A 23,102-nucleotide genomic window follows, 5' to 3' on the forward strand; every position below is an offset into this window, starting at 1 on the left:
GATTTTTTTCCCCACAAATATTTGTAAATTGACCTGAGTACTAAAATTTTGAGGCCTATAACTGTTGCCATTTCCAAAGGGTCCCATCACTTACCATATGGTGGTTTGGCAACTCTAGGCTCAGAAGGTTGACTTGGTTTGCCAACACCAGCCTTGTTCTCGGCTGCCACTCTGAATTCATATTCATTGCCTTGAGTAAGACCATTCACAGTGAATGTAGTTTCTGAAACTCTGTAGTCATTCACTCTTGTCCAGCGACTGCTGAACTTGTCCTTTCTTTCGATGACATAGTTAAAGATTTCACTACCACCGTCAGATTCAGGTGGGGTCCATGTCAGTTTCATGGTCTTCTCTGTTACTTCTGTCACACTGGGTTTACCAGGTGCATCAGGAACGTCTGATTATTGGTGAAGAGAAAGAGGAAATGGAGAGGAAAGGCAGGAGAGTAATGAATGATAGGTTATCTACCACCAAAAGATGTTAAAATGATAATAGGAAAGATATATTTCAAGGTAAATGTAATGAGATAAGGAACTTGCACAAAGGAAACAATATGCTTAGCATCCTGCCACATGCAAGAGATATCTTTATATTGAGATCTTTCACAGGAAGTCTTCCTGTACTTTATAATCATAGACTTTGAAACCTATTTGGTTCTTAGACTTGAGTTCATAGACTCACCATAAGGTGGTTTGGCAACTCTTGGACCAGCAGAGTCACTGGGTTTGCCAAGACCAGCATCATTTTCTGCTGTGACTCTAAATTCATATTGTGTGCCTTCTGTCAACTCCTTGACTGTGTATTCCAAGGATGTGACGGTTTGTTTGGTGACCCGGGTCCATCGACTGGAAAACTGCTCCTTCTTTTCAACGACATAATTGGTTATTGGGCTGCCACCATCATTTTCAGGTGGAGTCCATGTCAGAGTCATCTCTGTACTGTCTACTGCAATGATCTCTGGTTTACCAGGTGCATCAGGTACATCTGGTAATGATGGAAAGACAGAAATTCAGTAAGAGGCCTGCATAAAGGGACAGAGACTCTTCCTGACTAAAGATTGAAAGAAAGATGCATGAAGTGACAATAATTTGTCATGCAGAAATGCTGGGCAGTCTCATGGTAACTTTTATTAGGACTCACCATATGGTGGCTTAGCCTTTTGACTTCTGGATGGTTCACTGAATTCTCCGACACCAGCTTCATTCTCTGCAGCGACCTTGAATCTGTGTTCAGATCCTTCCATGAGATCAGTCACAGTAAACGTCAGTTCTTTCACTGCTGTCTTGTTTGCTCTGACCCATCTGCCTCTGCTGACATCACACTTCTCAATGTGATACCCTGTGATTTCACTACCTCCATCCTGTTCAGGTGGTGTCCATGTTATAGTCATCTGTGTTCTGTTATACTCTGTGATATCAGGTGTGGAAGGGGGACCAGGGGGATCTGAAAACCAAAGTTTGCTTACATGAGACTCAGACGTCTTAAAAGAAAGACAAAGACTGCATAACATGCACCGTGAAATTTGACATGCAAAACTTACAGATCTTTGGCTTGGTTGTCACAGGCTCTGATGGTTCACTAGGTGGACCAGTGCCAGCCTTATTTTCAGCAGAAACACGGAACTCATAAGTGGTCTTTTCCTTCAGATTTGTTACACTATATGTGGTGGTCTGTAGCCGGTCTTTCAAAACGCTCCACGTTGTCGATGTTTCTTCTTTGATCTCAACGGTGTAACCTGTGATTTTGCTGCCACCATCAGAAAATGGAGGCCTCCAAGTTAAGGTCAGGGATGTCATGTTGACATCACTCACAGTGGGCCTGCTAGGTGATTCAGGCACATCTACAGAGGAGAAGTGAAATGGAAGTTGATGGAAAAGGTATGAAGGAGATTCGATATGAAGAGGATTAAATGTGAAAGAGCAGTTACTAAGAATGAAAGTAAAGTGAAGAAGTAGCAGGAAGAATGGTGAGAGCAGGAACTAACCATACGGAGCTTGTGCAACTCTAGGTTCAGATGATTGACTGTATTCACTGACACCAGCCTTGTTTTCAGCAGCAATTCTGAACTGATATTCAGAACCTTCCATAAGATCACGAACTGTGAACTCAGTATCAGGGGTGACTTCATCTTTGTTGACACGGATCCACCTTGCACTGGATGTGTCCTTCCTTTCCACGATGTAATTGTTGATCTTACTACCACCATCAGAATCAGGGGCTGACCATGAAAGTTTCATGGATGTTGCTTTGATGTCACTCACCACTGGTTTACCAGGAGCATCAGCAACAACTAAGAAAGAAGTCCAGGTTTCCAGCATTAAAACACAAGAACCAAAATGATCTCTCTGGACCCTTCTCTGTGCAAAACATCTGATGCAAATGTAAGTGCTTTGCCCACACAAATTGTCTACAATTCCATAAAGAACTCCAAAAGAATGTACCGCAGTACAGCATGCAACTGTCTGGAATGGGCTAGTTTCTACATATTAGTTAGTTTGAAGGTCCTTTGCCTGTACACTGGACAAAACACAAAAGTGGCTGTTCTTCTTTGCTGATTAGTGGCCTCAAGCAATCAGTCACAAAAACACACAATGTGTTGTGTATGAGAGCATGTCATGCCAATTTGCAGCACACACAGTTTTGTGGTCACACAATCCTCTACCTTATGCATGTTTCACATGACTTGTACAAAGACTGATATGAAATCAGACATCACAAGTATCAGTATTGTATGCTAAGGGCAAAGTCAAAGCCTTTGCAGAAAGCCTTTGCAGCAAATATTGTGTATGGAATCAACATATTTTGTTGACCATGAAGGCGAAAACCAAAACAAGCAAATAAAGAAGTTTGACTCTTCGCAGTCATCACAACATGCAAAGACTGTTAGTAATAACATAACTACAGACATGTTCAGGAGGGTGAGTTTGGTGAATAGATTCAACAATATTCATAATCCAGTGTATGAGTGTTAGGTTAGGCAGTTCTGCCAACATGTCATGGCTAGGTGTCCTTTTCCAACCAAGGAAAGCCCCTTACCATAGGGTGGACGTGCTTTCTCTGGGTGGCTGGGCTGACTTGGTTTGCCAGGACCAGCTTTGTTTTCAGCAGTAACTCTAAACTCATACTCAGAACCTTCTTTCAGATCCTGCACCACAAAAGTCAAATCAGTCACAGTATCCTTGTTGACTCTGGTCCATTTCAAGGTGAAGGCTTCTCTCTTCTCAATGATGTAGTTTGTAATTTCACTTCCACCATCACTTAGAGGTGTTGTCCATGTCAGTGTCATGCAAGTTGAATTGATATCAGAGACTTGAGGAGTGCCGGGGGCATCAGGTACATCTGTGGTAATCAAGTCAACGTAATTCATGATTCAAGAAAACCAATGGCTTGGTCACTGATATCAAAATGGTACTTTCAAGCCAGAAATCAAAGCTTGAAATAAAATCGACCAATCTTCTCTGAGCTGTGAGGGATACATATTTGTTCATATCAGGATTTAGGTTTCTGTCATTGGTCATTGGTCATTGCAATTTGAAAACTTCACTGTTGCAAAGAATCTGATATATTTGCACAGTAGTATTAGCAACATAAAGATTTAACCCAATGACATCATAAAAAGGAGTTTTTGATGAAATTTAATTTGTACGATGGTTTCGAGATGTCCATTCATACCACTGTATCATATTGAAGATCACTTACCAAATGGATGTTTTGCCTTTACTGGTCCACATGTACCACTTGGCTTACTCAAACCAGCCTTATTTTCAGCAAACACTCTGAACTCGTAGTCCTGTCCCTGTGAAAGACCTGATACAGTGAATTCAGTCTCAGTTATCCTGTCACGATTGACACGCAGCCACCTTGTGCTGAAGGCATCTTTACGTTCAACGAAGTATCCGGTGATAGGGGCACCACCATCAGATTCTGGTGGAGTCCACTTCAAGCTGATTGCTGTTGGAGATGTGCCTGTGACTTCAGGTGTTCCTGGTTGATCAGGTACATCTGTTTCAGAAATAAGAAATATCATTTAGGGTCTCAATTCATCAAAATTAACAGTCTTTCAAATCTAGTTGTCCCAGCAAAAGCAGACATACAGGCTGAAACTAATTCTCCAGTCATCCTATGACACTCTGAACTCTAGTTGTCTTGGCAAAAAACAGAGATACAGGCTGAAACTAACTCTACAGTTTTGTCGTTTGACACTACTCGAATACAACATCTGGCCGAGTGGTTCTGTCTCTTGCTCCTTGTTGCTCCTAGGTGACTGGATACCATATGTTGTGAGTTCGAACCCAATTGAAATCACCATATTAGATTTGACATAACATTATTAAAATGTATCATACACAGTTCTTAATAGATCATGTTGTTCCATCTAGCATGTTCAGGATGCAATCAATATTAATTTTCCCATCCTGCTACAAAATTAAATTGCTTTTTGGATGAGAGAATATGGAGGTGGCGACATTTTAACACTGTAGTATAAGGCATGTTTGAAGATACCAAAATCTTACCATATGGTGGTTTGGCAACAACTGGAGCTGTAGGTTCACTTGGCTTTCCAACACCAGCCTTGTTCTCAGCAGCCACTCTGAATTCATATTCATTGCCTTCAATTAGATCTTCGACATCAAATGTTTCTTCAGGTACTCTTCCAATGGCCACCCATCTTGTGCTGAACTTCTCCTTCTTTTCAATGACATAGCGTGTGACGTCACTGCCACCATCATTTTCTGGTGGGGTCCATGTAAGTGTTAGAGATGATGCAGTCAAATTGGAGATGACAGGTTTGCTTGGTGCATCTGGTGGGTCTGAAGAGAGTTTTGTCATTAGCTACTGTTTTTATTTATTTAAAATGTTATCTTCTGACCCAGTGACAATATATAACTGAAATAAACTATCTAAATTTTAATATCCGTCAGTAATATAATTAACACTGTACGGAACAATCATCATAATGAATTTCACATTTGTTTCTTTGATTCAATGATAAAGCGAGCCACTGATGCAGCCTTTTGCTGTTATGAATGTATTCTTCATCCATGAAAATCTGCTTTTCTCATTACAAACTTTATATCTATTTTAGATTAAGAAAAAGTGAGAAGATATATACAGAAATATAACTTCAAGGTACATTAATACATGATGTTTTGGTTTTTGAAATGTGTGAGCGATTCTCTCAAAATGCAAAAGTTCAAGCCAAGTATTATAAGGGAGAAAGCTATGAAATGACTTACCATATGGCAACTTGGCCTTGGTTGGTGCTGTGGGCTCACTGGGTTTGCCAACACCGGCTTTGTTCTCTGCACAGATGCGGAAGAGATATTCGTTTCCTTCAAACAAGTCTGTCACAGTGTATGTCAGTTCTAGACATGTTTCCTTGTTGACTTTGCTCCATCTGTCTCTGCCAACATCACACTTCTCGATGATGTAGCCTTCCAGAGGGGCACCTCCATCATCTTCTGGAGCAGTCCATTGGAGAGTCACTGATGTAAGGGTTGTGTCTATTACCTCAGGTTTACCAGGTGCACCAGGAACATCTGTGATGATATGAAAATGAATTATTAAAATACATGATACAATGCACTTTAATTACAATGATATAATTGAAACACTCATCTCAGACATTCTTTTCACAACTATGACTATGATCAGAATAGAAAGTCTATGATCTCACATTCAGACAGGAACACCATTGCTTCAGTGGTACTGACCAGTTATGGCAGAAAATTTTTGTTCATTCAATTCTCATATTGAAATTTTTGAGTCGAAATATCCTTTGTTCATGGATCATCTGACAAGTTCAAAACAATATTAATTTTACACTTTACATTCACTGGTTGATTGGTTTAACAGTGTTCATATCGGCAACTATTTAATTTCTTATGAACGTTTCCAGTGAAATTGAAATATACCCCCATACTTACTGTATGGAGGTCTGGCTTTGGTTGCATCTGATGGCTCACTTGGTTTACCAACACCAGCTGCATTTTCAGCAGACACTCTGAAGATGTATTCAGTGCCTTCAACCAATTCATAGATTGTGACTGAAGTATCAGTGACAAGTTCTTCCTTGTGAGCCTTGCTCCATCTTCTGATGTTCACGTCACATTTCTCCACGATGTATCCAATGATCTTGGATCCACCGTCATCCTCTGGTGGTGACCATGTCAGCTTCATCTTATTAGAGTCTACATCAGAGACCTTAGGTTTACCAGGTGCACCAGGCACATCTGTTGATAAAAAAATTTATATTTTTTCATTTTGCTGAACAGCACACATCAACATTGATAGTTTAATAACACATTGGTTGGTGACTTTGTAAAAATGTCAAGTTTGGCCCTGGAACAGTACAGAAATATTGGTCCACAGATTTTCTGTGAACAACTCTGTGCTACAATAGTAAGATGAATATCAACATATCTTACCATATGGTGGTTTAGCAACCTTTGGTTCAGATGGTTCACTTGGTTTGCCAACACCAGCCTTGTTCTCAGCAGCAACTCTGAACTGATACTCAGATCCCTGTTTCAAGTCAATAACAGTGTAACTTGTCTCAGTGACTAAAGTCTCCTTGACTCTGGTCCATCTACTGCTAAATCTTTCCTTCTTCTCAATGACATATCCGATGATTGGACTGCCTCCGTCATCCTCTGGTGGAGACCATTTCAGTGTCATCTCTGTAGAGTCAATCTTGGTAACATCTGGTTTACCAGGTGCACTTGGCACATCTACGAAATAGGAAAGTCAGAATGAATTCAAATATTCGATGCTTTTCAAATACCGCCAATAAAAGTCTGGGAAACAAGATCTTTTGACATCAAGAAATTCAATTTGCATACGTTTTCAAAGTTTGCCTTATTTTATGAAATAGCAAAAACAATTATGAACCAATACGGCACAAACTGAATGAAAAAAAGATAATTTATGACTAACCATATGGTAATTTAGCAATGGCTGAATCAGATGGTTCACTGGGAACACCAACACCAGCTTTGTTCTCAGCAGAGACACGGAAGATGTATGCTGATCCCTCAATGAGCTCTGGTATTGTGTAGGTCAATGTTGATACAGCTGTTCTGTTCACTTTGACCCATCTGTCACGTTTGACTTCACATTTCTCAATGTAGTACCCTGTGATTGGTGATCCACCATCGTCCTCAGGTGGTGTCCAGGTGATGGTGATTGATATCTTGGTGGTATCTGTCACCTTAGGTTTACCAGGTGCACCAGGCTCATCTGTGAATGAACAAGAAATCACTCTTAAGTTTGAGCTTTCTAAACTGACTTTTAATTATCATTTCCTTTAAAAGTTAAATTAATTTTGACATTGAAAATAATAGGATTATACAAACATTCAACTGTAAAAAAATTTAAGATAGTAGTTTCAGCATTTGCATCAGGTAGGTTTTGCATTAAAATTACTGTATTTTACATGTATGCATTGCAGATTTTCTCACAAGAAAGCCCATCTAACAAATGACAGTCATATCTCTACGAATAAATTTCTTTATGGGAATTGTACAGTGTTCTGTACACATAAAACAAGATTACATACCATAAGGTGGCTTGGCTTTCCTAGGTTGTGTTGATGGACTTGCTGGGCCAAGACCAGCTGCGTTTTCTGCAGAAACTCTGAAGAGATATTCAGTTCCTTCAGTCAGTTCTGTCACACGCAGTGTTGTCTCTGCCACTATATCTTTGTTGACTCTCAGCCATCGCTTTCTGGTTGTATCGCTTCTTTCAATCACATAGCCAGTTATTGGTGAACCACCGTCAGATTCTGGTGGTGTCCATGTCAAAGTCATCTCCGTACTGTCTACCTTAGATATCTCTGGTGTGCTTGGAGCTCCAGGGACATCTGGAAAAATCACAAAAATCCAATATAATTTCAGTATCTACTCTCTTTTTTGAAAATTGATGAAAAGAACTACACAGTACAATATTATCAAGGTAATAATGTGCAGGTTACATACCATATGGAGGCTTGGCTCTCATTGGTTCTGATGGTTCACTGAAGTTGCCAACACCAGCTTTGTTCTCAGCAGCCACTCTGAACTCATAGTCAGCACCTTCGTTGAGACCATTGACAACTATCGTCAAATCAGGTACTTGATCTCTGGTTGCTTTGATCCATCGAGTGGAAGTTAATTCCTTCTTTTCAATGACATAGTTGAAGATTTCTGAATCTCCGTCCCAGTCTGGTGGAGTCCAGTTCAGTTGCATTTTGGTTCCACTGATCTGAGTCACTGTGGGTTTACCAGGAGCCTCAGGTACATCTGAGAAAACATAGAGATGTACTCTTGATTAATGGCTATGATATAGGGTTGAAACCCTGGCATGATACATTCAAAATTTAAAGTAACATTGAGAGATACAGAATAAAGTTCTTTATACACTATCTACATTTACAGTTTCAGACAAGATTAAACTGACAATGCTCCAAAAAATGAATACACCATAAAAATTTATTTTCATCATTTAAGTTTCTGTCAAAAGTTGGACAGTTAGCTATGAAATAAATGCACATTGCAATGAGGTTTGTGAGAAATAAACGTTTTCCTGTCATGTTCACATGTGAATAATCCATCACTTGTTTACATTGGTAATTTGCTTTCATTTGTAATTTGAATAAGATTCACAGTAACTTAGAGAAGTCTTTGGACCAAACCATGCTGACAAAGTTAGAGTGCCACCATCATGCAAGATCACAATGGAGAACCTCTGCTTACCATATGGTGGTTTGGCTTTCTGTGGTTTAGAAGGTTCGCTAGGTTTACCGAGACCTGCTTTGTTTTCAGCACTGACTCTGAATACATAGTCATTGCCTTCAATGAGACCAGTTACTCTGAATGTAGTCTCAAACACCAAATCTTTATTTGCTCTAACCCATCTGGTGCTTGTCACATCTTTCTTTTCTATGACATATCCAATGACAGGGCTGCCACCATCATTATCTGGTGGTGTCCATGACACGGTCATTGCTGTACTGTCAACATTGCTGACAGTTGGTCTGTCTGGAGCATCAGGCACATCTGTTGTATGACATGAATTGCATGGTTATCATTGAACACAAGAAGGCCAGAAGTGAACACATACTTTGAAATATGTTTAGTGTTTGTCTGCACAAACTAAGCAGCAGCAATGTTATTTAACATACATCAAAACCATCCACGTACACCACAGAAACACATTGACATCACTATTGTCAAATTACAGATATCAATTGACACCTATAATACTGTATGTACTTGCACAGACATCCAGAAACTATCATCTACTGTGGTAGTACCACTACACAGACATCACCCAGATAGCATATACAAACAAAACATCACTCAACAGAAATTTTTATCAAAACATACATATAAAATTCTGTTAATAGGTATTCTAGTATTTGCATAGAAAAAACATATCTTTGCAAAGTTGCATTTTCTGTATCATTGTTCCAAATCTAAGAATTATGAGAATTCTTTTCTCAAGTAAAAATTAATAGCAGCATTCATAAGTAATCACGCTCTAGTTAGAGAAGACTGTGATAATAATGGACTTCATTTTAGCATGGATTTCATGGATCCCATATTTAAACAATCATAGTCTTTTGGCTAGTGTGCAGAGTCTCAGAAGTTCTTTAGCCGATTGGTTGGCTGGAAATCATTGTTTTTATTGCATTATTTCCAAACAGCCAATCAGGTAGAGTACACCTGTAGTTTCTGACTCCTTAAGTTGCTGTAAATAATGACACTCTACCAATCAAATATAAACTTCTGAGCAACTGCACATTGCTAATAGCGCCTTTTGGTCAGAATTGCATCACACCAACAACCCACGGTTACTTCAGATATACATCTGACTTTATTGAAACTACTCTGAAAGCAATACTTTTGGACAACTTCATGTTAATAGTAACACTTTGTTTTGTATGAGTAGAACTTTATTCAAAACCGTGCATTACATGCAGTGACCAGTATTTCTGCAGGTAGCCCATCTTACCATATGGTGGTTTGGCAACTCTTGGATCTGATGGTTCACTTGGTTTGCCAAATCCTGCTTTGTTCTCTGCACTGACTCTAAAAATGTAGGTTTGACCTTCAATGAGATCAGTGACTTTGAAAGTAGTTTCAGTGATGGTAGTTCTGTTGGCCTTGGTCCATCTATCTCTGCTTGTATCACATTTTTCAACCATGTAGCCAGTGATCGCACTTCCACCATCCTCTGTTGGTGGTGTCCATGTGATAGTCATATATGTCTTGTCCGTTTCTGTCACATCAGGTTTGCCAGGTGGACCTGGAATATCTGTAATTCAATATTTCACAGAAGATAACACTGTTATTCTGATTTTGGCTACATATTAGATTATATCTTTTCACAACATGTTTTCACATTATCAGAAAATACATTGTTTTCTCAATTAATTATTGCAGCAAATTGTTTCTGTCACCTAATATTGATTGGAATGCGACAGAAAATGTAGAAATCCACAGAGAATATTCAGGGATTGACAGAATTTCCTTACCATAGGGTGGTTTGGCAACTCTTGGTTCAGATGGTTCACTTGGTGGACCAACACCAGCCTTGTTCTCAGCAGACACTCTGAATTGGTACTCAGTGCCCTCGATAAGGTCAGTGACCTTGAAGGTAGTGTCTGGCACTTTCTTGGTTATTTTCTTCCATGTTGTGGCATACCCTTCTTTCTTCTCGATGACATAGTTGGTAATCTCAGCACCACCATCATCTTCAGGCGGAGACCATGTCAGCATCATCCATGTACTATCAGTTGATGTAATAGATGGCATACCTGGTGCTCCTGGGACGTCTTTGATGGAAATGGAGAAAGAGATAACATGAAAGCTTGGTTAAAATTATTGAAATATTTCCTCTGAGACCTTTGTTGAAACTTTGCAAATACATTAGCAAGTATACAATAACAATAATAAGAGTGTGTTGATTTATAATTTTTGAATTTCACTGATCAGTGACTGAACTACATTGTAGTGAAAAAGAATGCCTTTTCTGAAAAGTGGGAAAAGAATGCTTACCATAAGGTGGTTTGGCAACTCTTGGATCAGATGGTTCACTGAATTCTCCAACACCAGCCTTGTTCTCTGCGGCAACTCTGAACTGGTACTCTTTACCTTCAACCAAATCAGTCAACGTGAATTTCAAATCTGTGACTTTCTCACGGGTCGCTCTTGTCCATTTCACACTGTATGAATCTCTCTTTTCTATGATGTAGGAAGTCACTGGTGAACCTCCATCATTTTCAGGTTCAGTCCATGTTACTGTCATCTTTGTAGCATCAACATCAGAAGTTTCTGGTTTTCCAGGTGCTTCTGGTACATCTGTTTATACATATGATAATTCACATTAAGTACATTATAAACAGCAAAAGTTTGATCATACAAATCATATAGCATTACATCTTCAGTGTGATTTTGGTACTTTCATAACCCCTTCATATGGTGTACAATTTGCAAATCATGAAGCACAGATCAAAAGAAGAGAGTCTGACTTACCATAGGGAAGTTTGGCAACCTTGGGTTCTGATGGTTCACTAGGTGGACTTTGGCCAGCTTTATTGACAGCTGTGATTCTGAATTGATAAGTGTTGCCTTCAGTCAGTTCTGAAACAGTTGAAACTGTGTCCACAATAAGTTCCTTGTTGCATCTAACCCATCTGTCTCTAGTGACGTCCTTGCGTTCAATGATGTAACCAGTGATAGGTGAGCCACCATCAACTTCAGGTGCAATCCATTTGACTGACATCTCAGTTCTACTGACATTGGCTGCTTCTGGTTTTCCAGGTTGACTTGGAGGCTCAATTGGATCCCTTGCTTCTTTTGGGTCAGATGGTTGACTGGGTTTACCGAGGCCAGCTTTGTTTTCAGCGGTGACACGGAACTCATAAGTTGATGCTTCGATCAGCTTTGTGAGACCAAACATTGTTTCTGTGGCTGAATCTGTTACTAGTGTCCAACTTCCACGTCTTTCTCTCTTCTCAATCTTGTAATTTGTCACAGGAGAGCCGCCATCTTTTTCTGGAGGTGTCCAAGTCAGTGTCATGCTCACTGCAGTAATGTCAGAGACTGCTGGTTTACCTGGAGCTCCAGGTACAACTGTAAATTATTACAGAACAATAGAATTATGAAATTTCAACAAACAGAATTACTAAGAAATAAATGAAGAAATCAACACAAAGCAATGCATATTGTGCTGATCGACTTACCATATGGAGGTTTAGCAACAACTGGATCAGATGGTTTGCTTGGTTCAGACGGACCAGCTTTGTTTTCAGCTCTGATTTGGAATTGATATTCAGTGCCTTCTAAAAGACCTGTGACTGTGTACGTCAGCTCTGTAATCTTCTCCTTGGTGACTCTGCTCCATCTGGTACCAAAGCTGTCCTTGCTTTCAATGATGTAATTTGTGATGGCGCTGCCACCATCTGATGCAGGTGCCGTCCAGGTCAAAGTCATGGAGGTGGCCGTTACATTTGATACCACAGGTTTGCCAGGTGGCTCTGGTATATCTGTTGCAATATTGGCAGTTGGAAGGTGTCACCATCTTGCTTTCTACTGCTTGGATTACTTACTTACCTTAAATGCATGCACAAACTGCAGCACACTGTTTTCAGTGGTGAAGACATGCTAAGCATTATCAAAGATTATGTCTTCTTTTCAATGCTGGACACACTTATATGTAGTCAGTTGCACTTCTAACTACTACATCAACTTTGCTGCTAATTACATAGGTGTGCAAACACCCACTAGATGTGGCTGTTAATACTCAAGTTGCATAAAATGCTCTATCTCACCAAATCAGTAGCCACACACTCACTCACACCTTCATCAAACTCATAAAGTAAATAAAACATTGCTGCATGCTATTCAACTGGCCTTATTAAGTCTGTGTTATGATAACCATCAATATCATAAAGAACAGTGACACGTGCCTGTCTCAACCAGACAGAACAAGACACATCAAACTCTGAATATTAGACAAACATTTGATTAATGCTGTCAAACCCATATACATTACTGCCTTTCATAATTGCCTGGTAAGCTGACACACAGTGAGGTAAGTGTACAGCAGGCAAGCAGGAATTAAACACAAGTTTCTTACCATATGGTGGTTTAGCCTTCTTTTGTTCTGATGGTTCACTTGGTTTACCAACACCAGCATCATTCTCAGCACTCACTCTGAATGCATATGTGTTTCCTTCAGTGAGATTATTGACAGTGAAGCTTGTCTCTGTGATTGCGTCTTTGTTGACTTTAGTCCATCTGTCTCTGGTGACATCACGTCGTTCAATGTGGTACCCTGTGATTGGTGACCCACCGTCATTTTCAGGTGGTGACCAAGTCAGATGCATTGTGGTTGCTGTGACATCACTGATCTCCGGGCGACTTGGGGCATCAGGTACATCTGAAAGACATAGGTAATTTTTATAAAGTATTGCAAAGTTGAAGTTGTTTTGAAACCATCAATTGTAACTTGATATGATTTCTAGTACACAAAAGAATACATACACATGCAAAAGGCCTGGATGTATACAAAAGCAAATTTTTGTTACAATAGAACTTGAATTTTAAGTTCAGAAAGTGTAAAATGCTTCAGTTTTGCACAAATTAGTTAAGTGTACAAATGTTATTTTACATAAACTTGATTGAACTTGTACATTTATCTCCATTGACAGAAGCAGAAAATAACCAAAAAGATTTATAATGAATATGTTGTCTTGTTAGTGAAATTATACTTTAAATGTTCCACGAAACTAAAGTGGATAACTCACCATATGGTGGTTTAGCCAGCGTTGGAACACACGGATCGCTTGGTGGGCCAGTTCCAGCTTTGTTGTTTGCAGCAACACGGAATTGGTACTCATTGCCCTCAGTCAGACCAGTCACTTTGTATGTCAGTTCAGGTATTGGAGAGTCATTCACTTTCATCCAACGGCTGCTGAATTTCTCTTTTCTTTCAATGTAATATCCAATGATAGGAGATCCACCATCAGAGTCTGGCACTGTCCATGTTAGCGTCATCACAGTCCTGTCCACATCGCTGACAATGGGCTGACCAGGTGGTCCTGGAACATCTGTGCAAATACATTGGTGTTATTAATGACAATGAGAACTTATGAAATATATGATCACAAGCTTTCAAAAATAAAGTTTGTCAGATGTTTCTCAGGACAGAAAGCCAACTTTTATTGATAGAAAGTAAACAAATAAATTAAGTGCATCAAATGATCTCATGTACAGTTTAGATGTGTACTCCTAATTGTATGATAAACACATTGATAACACTCTATTGACGTACCATATGGTGGTTTAGCCACTCTTGGATTTGATGGAGGGCTAGCAGGACCAACACCAGCTTTGTTTTCAGCACTGACACGGAATTCATATTCATTGCCTTCAATGAGATCAAAGACTGTATATTCAGTTTCAGAAACTCTGGTATCCTTGTTGACTTTCACCCATCTTGTTGATGTCCTCTCTTTCCTCTCGATGACATAGTTGAAGATTGGACTACCTCCATCTTTCTCTGGTGCTGCCCATGTCAATTTCATTGTAGTTTTCTCCAGGTTTTCAACATCAGGTTTACCAGGAGCTTCAGGTACGTCTGTTTGAAATACATGATAACATCATGCACTTTTAACGTAAGGTTTCCAACATACCAAAAATTATCAGAATGGATTCACTCATATTGTGTGACTAGACAATTGAGTTTGTGCAAGTAAAATATGCATGTGTACAATTTTCAAAGTGCTTCTAAAACCAGAAAAGTGAAACAGTTTTGAAGCAGAAATACATTTAGCAAGATTGGATTTTGTTTTTGCAGCACATGCGGACAAGAGCAGCAGAAACTCCAATATGGCTATATTGTCACTGATATACTATAATCTATCAATTAGGATGTCAGGATTTCACCATGAGAAACAACAGTACTCAGATTTTCACATTTAAGTGATTCTACATATATTGCAGTGAAGTATATCTACAACATCAGTTGTGTAGTTGTAAATTCCAAAATAGACTACAGACATCTTGCCCTTCCACACATTTCTGATGTTTTTTCTTCATGCCATGCATAGACTTCCGGTGGCTCTTACCATACGGTGGTTTAGCAACTCTTGGCTCAGATGGTTCACTGTATTTGCCAGTGCCAGCTTTGTTCTCAGCAGCAACTTTGAAAATGTATTCATTTCCTTCCAGTAAGTCAGTGACAGTGAGTGTCAGCTCCTTCACAAGTTGTCTGTTTACTCTTGTCCATCTGTCACGGCTTGTGTCACACTTCTCAATCACATAGCCCAGGATTTCACTGCCTCCGTCACTGTCTGGCACAGTCCATGTGATCGTCATCTCTGTACTGTCTGCAGATGTGACTTTCGGCTTACCAGGTGCAGATGGTACATCTTAGAAGAAAGGTGAGTTTTTGTTTAGAGACAAAATGGAAGCAAGCAGAGAGAAGATCAGAAGTAGAATGAAATGTGATACTGACAATAAAGGTCAGTCCTTCAAACTTACCATAGGGTGGCTTAGCCACTCTTGGTTCTGATGGTTCACTTGGTGGACCAACACCAGCCTTGTTCTCAGCAGACACACGGAACAAATATTCTAAACCTGTTTTCAGATCAGTGAGGGTGTGAGTGGTTTTTGTGATTGTGTCTTTGACAGCTCTGGTCCATCTTGTAGCAGAGCTTTCTTTCTTTTCAATGACGTAATTTGTGATTTCAGCACCTCCATCAGACTTTGGTGGTGTCCAAGTCAGAGTCATTTGAGTGCTGTCAACATCTGAGATGTCTGGTTTGCCAGGAGCAGAGGGTTTGTCTGAGTTGAGAAAGTGAAGAGAAGGGAAGATATGATGTAGATCAAGCAAACAAGCAAGAGTTCCAAGCAATGGAGCTAGATATATCCCGTGAGTACGATGCAAAGAAAGGTTCCACATGCGTAGACTATGTAGTTATGTGCCTTTGATAGGATGCACAGAAACAAAGATGGTTTCCTTTGCACATCAGGGCCAGGAAACATTTACAGATTGTTCTCTAATACTCCTTCAGTTTCAGGCACTTATGATGTGTATTTCTACAGGGGAGGAAGTGGCAGCTGCAACAGACAGATAGGGACAGAAGTAAAAAGTATGAATGGCATAGGAATGGATTGCCATTGGTCTGTGCAAAGAGCACTTACCATAAGGTGGTTTGGCAAGTCTAGGATCTGATGGTTCACTTGGTTGACCAACACCTGCAGCATTCTCCGCAGAGACACGGAATTGATACTTAGAACCTTCAGCTAGATCAGTGATAGTATAGGTTAGCTCAGTGACCTTTTCCTTATTGACCTTGGTCCAGCGACCACCTTCTTTGAGTTTTTCAATGAAATAGCCTGTGACTTCACTGCCTCCATCATTTGCTGGTGGTTGCCATTCAATGGTCATCTCAGTGGCATCAACATTGGTGACTTCAGGTTTGTCAGGAGCACCAGGGGGATCTTTATGGAGAGTAATCAACAGTCACTTCACTTCAGTGACATCAGGAATATATTGCCACGGATGTTAACTCAAGCATTGCACAAAGCATCGCCACGGCATTCATGCATAATGTAGAATGACTTGTCAGTGTATCAATGCATGCAAGAGAATCTGTTATACTGTACGAGTCGAGGAAATCAAGATTTTCCTTGTGTATCATGGTAATGTACACTTTGGTCACACATAATTACCGGGTATATATGCTCATCCTCACATAAAGTCTTATGGTTTCAGATTGGCACATGTTACATGTCACAATTCCAAGCTGTACAGTCAGTGACATTTTGGGCGAAGCCATATATATATCAAAGGAATAGCAATAAGCCATGCAAACTATTGCTAGCTTTTGAGGGAGGAAAGTAAGTTTCATAGGAGTGGAGCTATTAGAAATTGTGAAGAACTCAAGTGTCTACACTTGCGATGCAATGTATAGCAACTCAGCAGATCATATTGCCATGCATATGCACTATGTAGAATAGGAAGTGATGTAGCCAGCATTTCGGATTGAAGCTGCCATGCTAAGATTTGACTCCATAACTCACCAAATGGTAGCTTGGCAACGGCTCTATCAGATGGCTGGCTAGGTGGACCAACACCAGCCTTGTTTTCGGCACTGACTCTGAATTCATACTCATTGCCCTCAATGAGATCAATTACAGTGAAAGTTGTCTCCGAGACTGGCTCCTTGGTTGCCTTGGACCATCTGTCTCTGGCTGTGTCACGTTTCTCAATGACATAATTGGTGATTGGAGAACCACCGTCAGATGCAGGTGGTGTCCATTTTATGGTTATCTTTGTTGGCATGGTTCCTGTTACCTCAGGTTTACCAGGTGCATCAGGTACATCTGGTGAGGTGGGTATATATGATAAGTCATTGGATTAAATAGGAAAAATGAATTTCATGACATTAAACATGGGGGAGAATGGCATAGAATCACCATTCCAAAATGTTCTTGTCATATTCAAATAGAATGTCAAAAATCAGGAAAGAAAAGTTCAGAATATGGATGAATATACACACAGCAAGAAAACATGTTAGTTGAATGTGTATGTCATATGCAATGAACATATACTAACCATATGGTGGCTTGGCTTTTGTGGTGTCTGATGGTGCACTCATTGGTCCAAGACCAGCTTTGTTTTCAGCAGCCACTCTGAATTGATATTCACTGCCTTCAATAAGCTCAGTGACTGTGAAGGTGAGTTCAGTGACCAACTCCTTGTTACAACGCACCCATCTCTTTCTACTCATATCACAGCGCTCAATGACATAACCAGTGATTGATGAACCGCCATCGCTGTCAGGCAGTGCCCAGGTGATAGTGATCTCTGTGCTGTCTACAGCAGTGATGTCTGGTTTGCCAGGTGCACTTGGTGGATCTGACAAATCAAAGTGCAGGATGCAAGTGACTGTGATTTCAAGACTCACCCTGGTGACACAAGCCAATGACTGTCTGCTATTGACATCAACAACAACAGCTGTTAATTATCACCGGCTGGTTTACTACGATTCAGACTGAAAGCCTCTTTTCAAAGGAGGAGAACTAAAACCGTTCAATAAAATTAAAGGGCTATTATTAGATAACATCAAATTAAAAACTAAGTCATGGAAACCAGACAATGATTTGGCAACAGCTGTATCTTTCTGCAAGACTTTGATGGAATTGGTTATTTCTATGACCACAAGTGCAGTGAGTTGATGAGTTAACACCATGCACAAGGTACTTACCATACGGTGGTTTGGCAACTTTAGGCTCTGATGGTTCACTTGGAGCTCCGTATCCAGCCTTGTTCTTGGCAGTCACTCTGAACTGATACGTTGAACCTTCAACCAATTTCTTGACAGTGTATGTCAGATCAGTGACACCTTCAGCAACAACCTTCCATTTCTTGCTTGATGTTTCATTGAATTCAACCATGTACTCAGTGACCTTGGCACCGCCATCATCTTCAGGTGGTGTCCAGGTAAGATGCATGGATGATTCAGTGATGTCTGAAACTTCTGGAGTACCAGGTGGTCCAGGTACATCTGTCAAGTGGAAGAGACAAGAACAAAAGGAAACATAGTTAATTATTAATATTTTAAAAAGTAAGAATTTCAAGGAAGGTTCTTCTTGAATTTATTGAGAAAAACATATTTTTGCCCTTGTAGGTTAATATTTATCATGACATGTGACTGTACAGATCAATGGTAAAACAATTAATTATACAATGGCAAATAATGACTTGCAATGAGATATGAAACTCTGGGACCAATTTCAGTCATGTAAGCAGGACATACTTTCTGATAATGGACATCTGTACTCTCCCGTTTGTCATGTTTGTGCGTTTTTGCTCAGCCTTATGTAAATGTAATTTGACATTCTTTTGTCAAACCATTTCTTATACTGAAAGATTTCTTGCACATACTGCACCCTATCTGCTTTCTAATGGCACTTACAAACTTATGAACTTTGACAACATTTGAAAACCACACATGACCTTGCCACATCCTATGATTTAGTAGACATGTGAATCATACATCATATTTCTATTTGCTGAAACTTACCATATGGTGGTTTAGCCTTGTGTAAATCTGATGGTTCACTGGCTGGACCAACTCCAGCTTTGTTCTCAGCACTGACTCTGAACTGATATTCATTTCCTTCAACCAAACTGGTAACCTTGAAGGTGGTTTCTGTGACAACCTCCTTTGTCACTCGAGTCCATCTTGTGCTGAAGTTATCCTGCTTTTCAATGATGTAACCGGTGATTGGAGAGCCACCATCAGATTCTGGTGTTGTCCATGTCACTGTCATTTCAGTAGCATCAATGTCACTTACAGTTGGCTTGCCTGGAGCACCTGGAGGATCTGATATTGTGTAATGAAAAGACATTTTCAGTATATGCTATTTCAAATGTGATTTTACCAAGTGAATAATTTTAAAAGATATGTGGAATTTGATTAGCAAACTTTAGGAAGTAGACAAGAAATGTTTGATGCTTTTTTCTTCTAATATTTCAAATTTTAGGTTTTAATTTTTAAGAGTGCATTAGATGTATGACTGTAGCCTTTGATTTCAATATACTTTGTGTTTTGGGGTAAAGACAAGACATCATTTAGCCTAGTTTAAACTTCATTGTAACCGTACAAATCATAATGCAGTCATATTCTGGTGATACACGATAACCAACATTGAAAATCCTTTACAATATTCACACAACAATCAAAGAATGACATACCATATGGTGGTTTGGCAATTCTTGGTTCAGATGGTTCACTGGCAGGACCCTGTCCAGCAGCATTTTCTGCGCTGACTCTGAACTGGTATGTGTTACCCTCAACAAGATCTTTCACAGTGAATGTTGTTTCAGTGACAGTCTCTTTGTTGGTTTTGACCCATCTTCCTCTGCTGACATCACATCTTTCAATGATGTAACCAGTGATGGGAGATCCACCATCATTCTCTGGTGGAGTCCATGTCACTTGCATTTTGGTGTGGTCGATGTTCTCTGTCTCTGGTTTACCAGGTGCTTCAGGAACATCTGTAATGGCAATTTATATCTCTGGATTAGCATTGTTCGATAATGTTTCTGACAAGTTGCTCTGGTGGAATTGTATGAGCATGTACATGTACATTGTGATATTTTGTATTACAGATACAGCATTCAGTGATTCCCACTCCTGTGTGACATCACACGACACATGTACTGTATATTTACAGTCAGGTTTCTTAACCCTTTGAACCCGGCTCGGACAAAATGTCCGCATGATGTCATAGGGTACCAGGGGATTTGGGTGCAAAGGGTTAATGTGTTAATGATAATATACTACTACAGTATAATAATATACAAATGATACAGTATGGGACTATACTGCCAATATGCTATAATAACATACCAGTGTGTCTACAAAAATATATTTCTGATTACCATAAATCACTTACAGTGACTATAGCTGTCATTAAGAAGTATTTGGTGAAATTACACCGGAGTGATGATTGACACTTGATCACTTACTGTATGGTGGTTTAGCTGTCTGTGGTTCAGATGATGGACTGGGTTTGCTTGGTCCCGCTGCATTCTCAGCAAACACTCTGAACACATATGTGTTGCCTTCGATCAAGTCCGTGACAGTCAGAGAAAGTTCTGTCGTTGCTTCTTTGTTGATTCTCATCCATCTGTCTCTGGCGACGTCACATCTCTCAACAAAGTATCCAGTCACTGGACTGCCACCATCAAACTCTGGTGGTGTCCATGTAACGGTCATCTGTGTGCGGTCAACTTCAGACACTTCAGGTTTGCCTGGTGGCATTGGCACATCTGTAAATATTACAGATAAATGATAGTTATGAAATTGACATGTAACAGTGACAATTTGACTAAAGACAGGAAGATGCAGAGTGCTTATTATTCATCCTAAAATGTGGTGCCTAAAATCAATAATTGTTCATATCAGATAGAAGTCATAAATAAAAAACAATTATGAAATGGAAGAAAAGATTGTGGTAGGGTTTGAATCAATGAGAAAAAAAATAAATATGTAAATCACTTTATAATTATGTGTATAAGCAAAACTGGAAACCCTAGTTCAAAACTTACCAAATTGATGCTTAGCAACCACTGGAGATGAGGTCTCTGCTGGTTTGCCAGTTCCATACTTATTGACAGCACTGACACGGAATAGATATTCATTACCCTCAATCAGTTTTCCTACTTTGAATGTGAGATCTGTTGTTGTTCCAGCCTGTGTGTAGGATGGTCTCTTCATGTCTCGTTTTTCAATGACATACTCAGTGACTGGGCTGCCACCATCATCTTCTGGAGGCTCCCAGGTCAGTGTAACTGAATCAGGTGTGATCTCCTTCAGTTGTAAGTTGGTAGGTTGACTTGGTTTGTCTGAAAATACATTTAAAAATGTATAAAATTATATACTGAATACAGCAAGCTTTAATTTCATCTTTTGGCATTGTTGGTCACCAAAATGGTCACAGGAATGCGTGCTTGAAGCTAGGCAATAATGGGTTCTCATCTGGTGATTTTGCAATGCTGTGTAATCCTGGTGAGATTGAGTATACTATGGTAAACTAGCAATGAGTTTGTTGTAAATGGAAAGATACTGTCCAGTTGAATTAATTAATACAGTTCAGATTATTACAGACTATTGGGTAGTAATATCAAATGAACAATGCTAAGATATACATGTATCGCACAAATATGCGTACATTTTGCTTGCTCTAACTAACAAGGAATTCTGTGTCATTTGACAGCATCAGATCAGATTGTAATCAGCATCAGATTGTAATGCCACACTCTCCATCTTGAAGTATGAGAAAACTTACCAAGTACTGTGATGATGACGTTGACAGAATCACTTCCCAAGTCATTAGAGACAGTCAAGGTGTAAGTAGCCTTATCACTTCTCTTGCATTTGTTGATGGTGAGGACGGTCTTTCCTCTGGTTGCCTTGGTAGTGTCGACTTTGATGCGATCGTCTGTCTCGTCAAGTTTGTTTTCATCTTTGACCCATTCAGCATCAGGAGCTGGTGCGCCAGTGAAAGTGGCTTCCACAGTGATTTTGGTGTCAGCCTTGACTGTGATCTCTGTGTACTTAGGTTCAATTGTGATCTTGGGTTCATCTGTAAAATATTTGTTGACATGTATGATTAAATAAAGTCTTAAAACAATATTGAATTATCTTGTCATACTGTCACTCTTAATGCTGTTCCTCTTATTACAGTAAACCTTACATAGATAGACATATTTGAGTTCAAGCAAAGTTGGACAACTTAATATTTTACAAACATACATATGATATGAGAAAATATTACTTATGGTCATCCTCATTCAATGTACAAATTTTAGTTTTACTGCATGATAAATGCATGATCAGTTTTTGACTACTTGCCTGTCCCAACACACTGAACTATTGGGGCTTCATGAAAATTAAATATTTGTTACATATTATTTAAAAAGCCAAGACAATAAAAAGTACTCTATCAATTGATAATTACAGAAACAAAGACAAATTAAGTAATTCCAAGAGTATAGAAATTGTGTACTTTAAAGATACATCATTATAATCCAGTTTGTTGTTATTACCTTCCACGATGAGATCAGCACGACTGACTTCATTAGCGACAACAAAGGAGTACTCTGCATCATCTTCAAAGACAACTCCCTTGACGATCAATTTATGAGTCTTTCCATCTTTGATGATTTCATATTTGTCACTAGGTTTGATGACTTCATTGTTCTTCATCCATTTCACTTCAACTCTTTCTTTATTGATAACACAGGTGAAGGTGACAGTGTCGTCTGGACTGGCAACTACTTCCTTCAGTCCTTCAAGGATCTCAACAGGTTTTTCTGAACAAGAAACAACATACGTACATTGTGACATCTTGTTACAGATTAGCTGTTATTAATCTTGAGCAGTGAATCTGTTGAAACATTTTGATGGAATTCTTGCAGGAGTGAATTTTAAACTCAGGTATAATGTATTAAAACCTCTATTATTTGTTTTCATTTGTTTACCATATATGCTTCTATTGATTAAACTGCATTGTCTTTAAGGTGAGAATAAAGAA

At 39.4% G+C, this 23,102-nt stretch overlaps 1 protein-coding gene across 1 annotated transcript in view; it reads right to left on the bottom strand.

The window, feature by feature from the left end:
* LOC139143731 (titin-like) overlaps positions 1-23,102 on the bottom strand; it is a 184,781-nt gene that overhangs the window by 127,551 nt on the left and 34,128 nt on the right. The window contains exons 18-52 of the mRNA XM_070714267.1: positions 22,615-22,881; positions 21,855-22,151; positions 21,115-21,411; positions 20,533-20,835; positions 19,756-20,058; positions 19,082-19,384; positions 18,263-18,562; positions 17,611-17,913; positions 17,076-17,378; positions 16,194-16,493; positions 15,531-15,833; positions 15,116-15,418; positions 14,320-14,625; positions 13,793-14,095; positions 13,123-13,425; positions 12,227-12,529; positions 11,517-12,116; positions 11,040-11,342; positions 10,517-10,816; positions 9,994-10,296; positions 8,733-9,035; positions 7,977-8,279; positions 7,559-7,861; positions 6,937-7,239; positions 6,429-6,731; positions 5,928-6,233; positions 5,238-5,540; positions 4,515-4,811; positions 3,700-4,002; positions 3,037-3,339; positions 1,985-2,290; positions 1,541-1,840; positions 1,141-1,443; positions 682-984; positions 95-397 (exon numbers count right to left, since the gene is read on the bottom strand). Coding sequence (XP_070570368.1) covers positions 95-397; positions 682-984; positions 1,141-1,443; positions 1,541-1,840; positions 1,985-2,290; positions 3,037-3,339; positions 3,700-4,002; positions 4,515-4,811; positions 5,238-5,540; positions 5,928-6,233; positions 6,429-6,731; positions 6,937-7,239; positions 7,559-7,861; positions 7,977-8,279; positions 8,733-9,035; positions 9,994-10,296; positions 10,517-10,816; positions 11,040-11,342; positions 11,517-12,116; positions 12,227-12,529; positions 13,123-13,425; positions 13,793-14,095; positions 14,320-14,625; positions 15,116-15,418; positions 15,531-15,833; positions 16,194-16,493; positions 17,076-17,378; positions 17,611-17,913; positions 18,263-18,562; positions 19,082-19,384; positions 19,756-20,058; positions 20,533-20,835; positions 21,115-21,411; positions 21,855-22,151; positions 22,615-22,881 — 10,845 coding nt within the window. The remainder of the gene's footprint in view (positions 1-94; positions 398-681; positions 985-1,140; positions 1,444-1,540; positions 1,841-1,984; positions 2,291-3,036; positions 3,340-3,699; positions 4,003-4,514; positions 4,812-5,237; positions 5,541-5,927; positions 6,234-6,428; positions 6,732-6,936; positions 7,240-7,558; positions 7,862-7,976; positions 8,280-8,732; positions 9,036-9,993; positions 10,297-10,516; positions 10,817-11,039; positions 11,343-11,516; positions 12,117-12,226; positions 12,530-13,122; positions 13,426-13,792; positions 14,096-14,319; positions 14,626-15,115; positions 15,419-15,530; positions 15,834-16,193; positions 16,494-17,075; positions 17,379-17,610; positions 17,914-18,262; positions 18,563-19,081; positions 19,385-19,755; positions 20,059-20,532; positions 20,836-21,114; positions 21,412-21,854; positions 22,152-22,614; positions 22,882-23,102) is intronic.

The sequence above is a fragment of the Ptychodera flava genome, chromosome 11 (genome assembly GCF_041260155.1).
Source record: "Ptychodera flava strain L36383 chromosome 11, AS_Pfla_20210202, whole genome shotgun sequence".
Classification (NCBI taxonomy): Eukaryota; Metazoa; Hemichordata; class Enteropneusta; family Ptychoderidae; genus Ptychodera; species Ptychodera flava.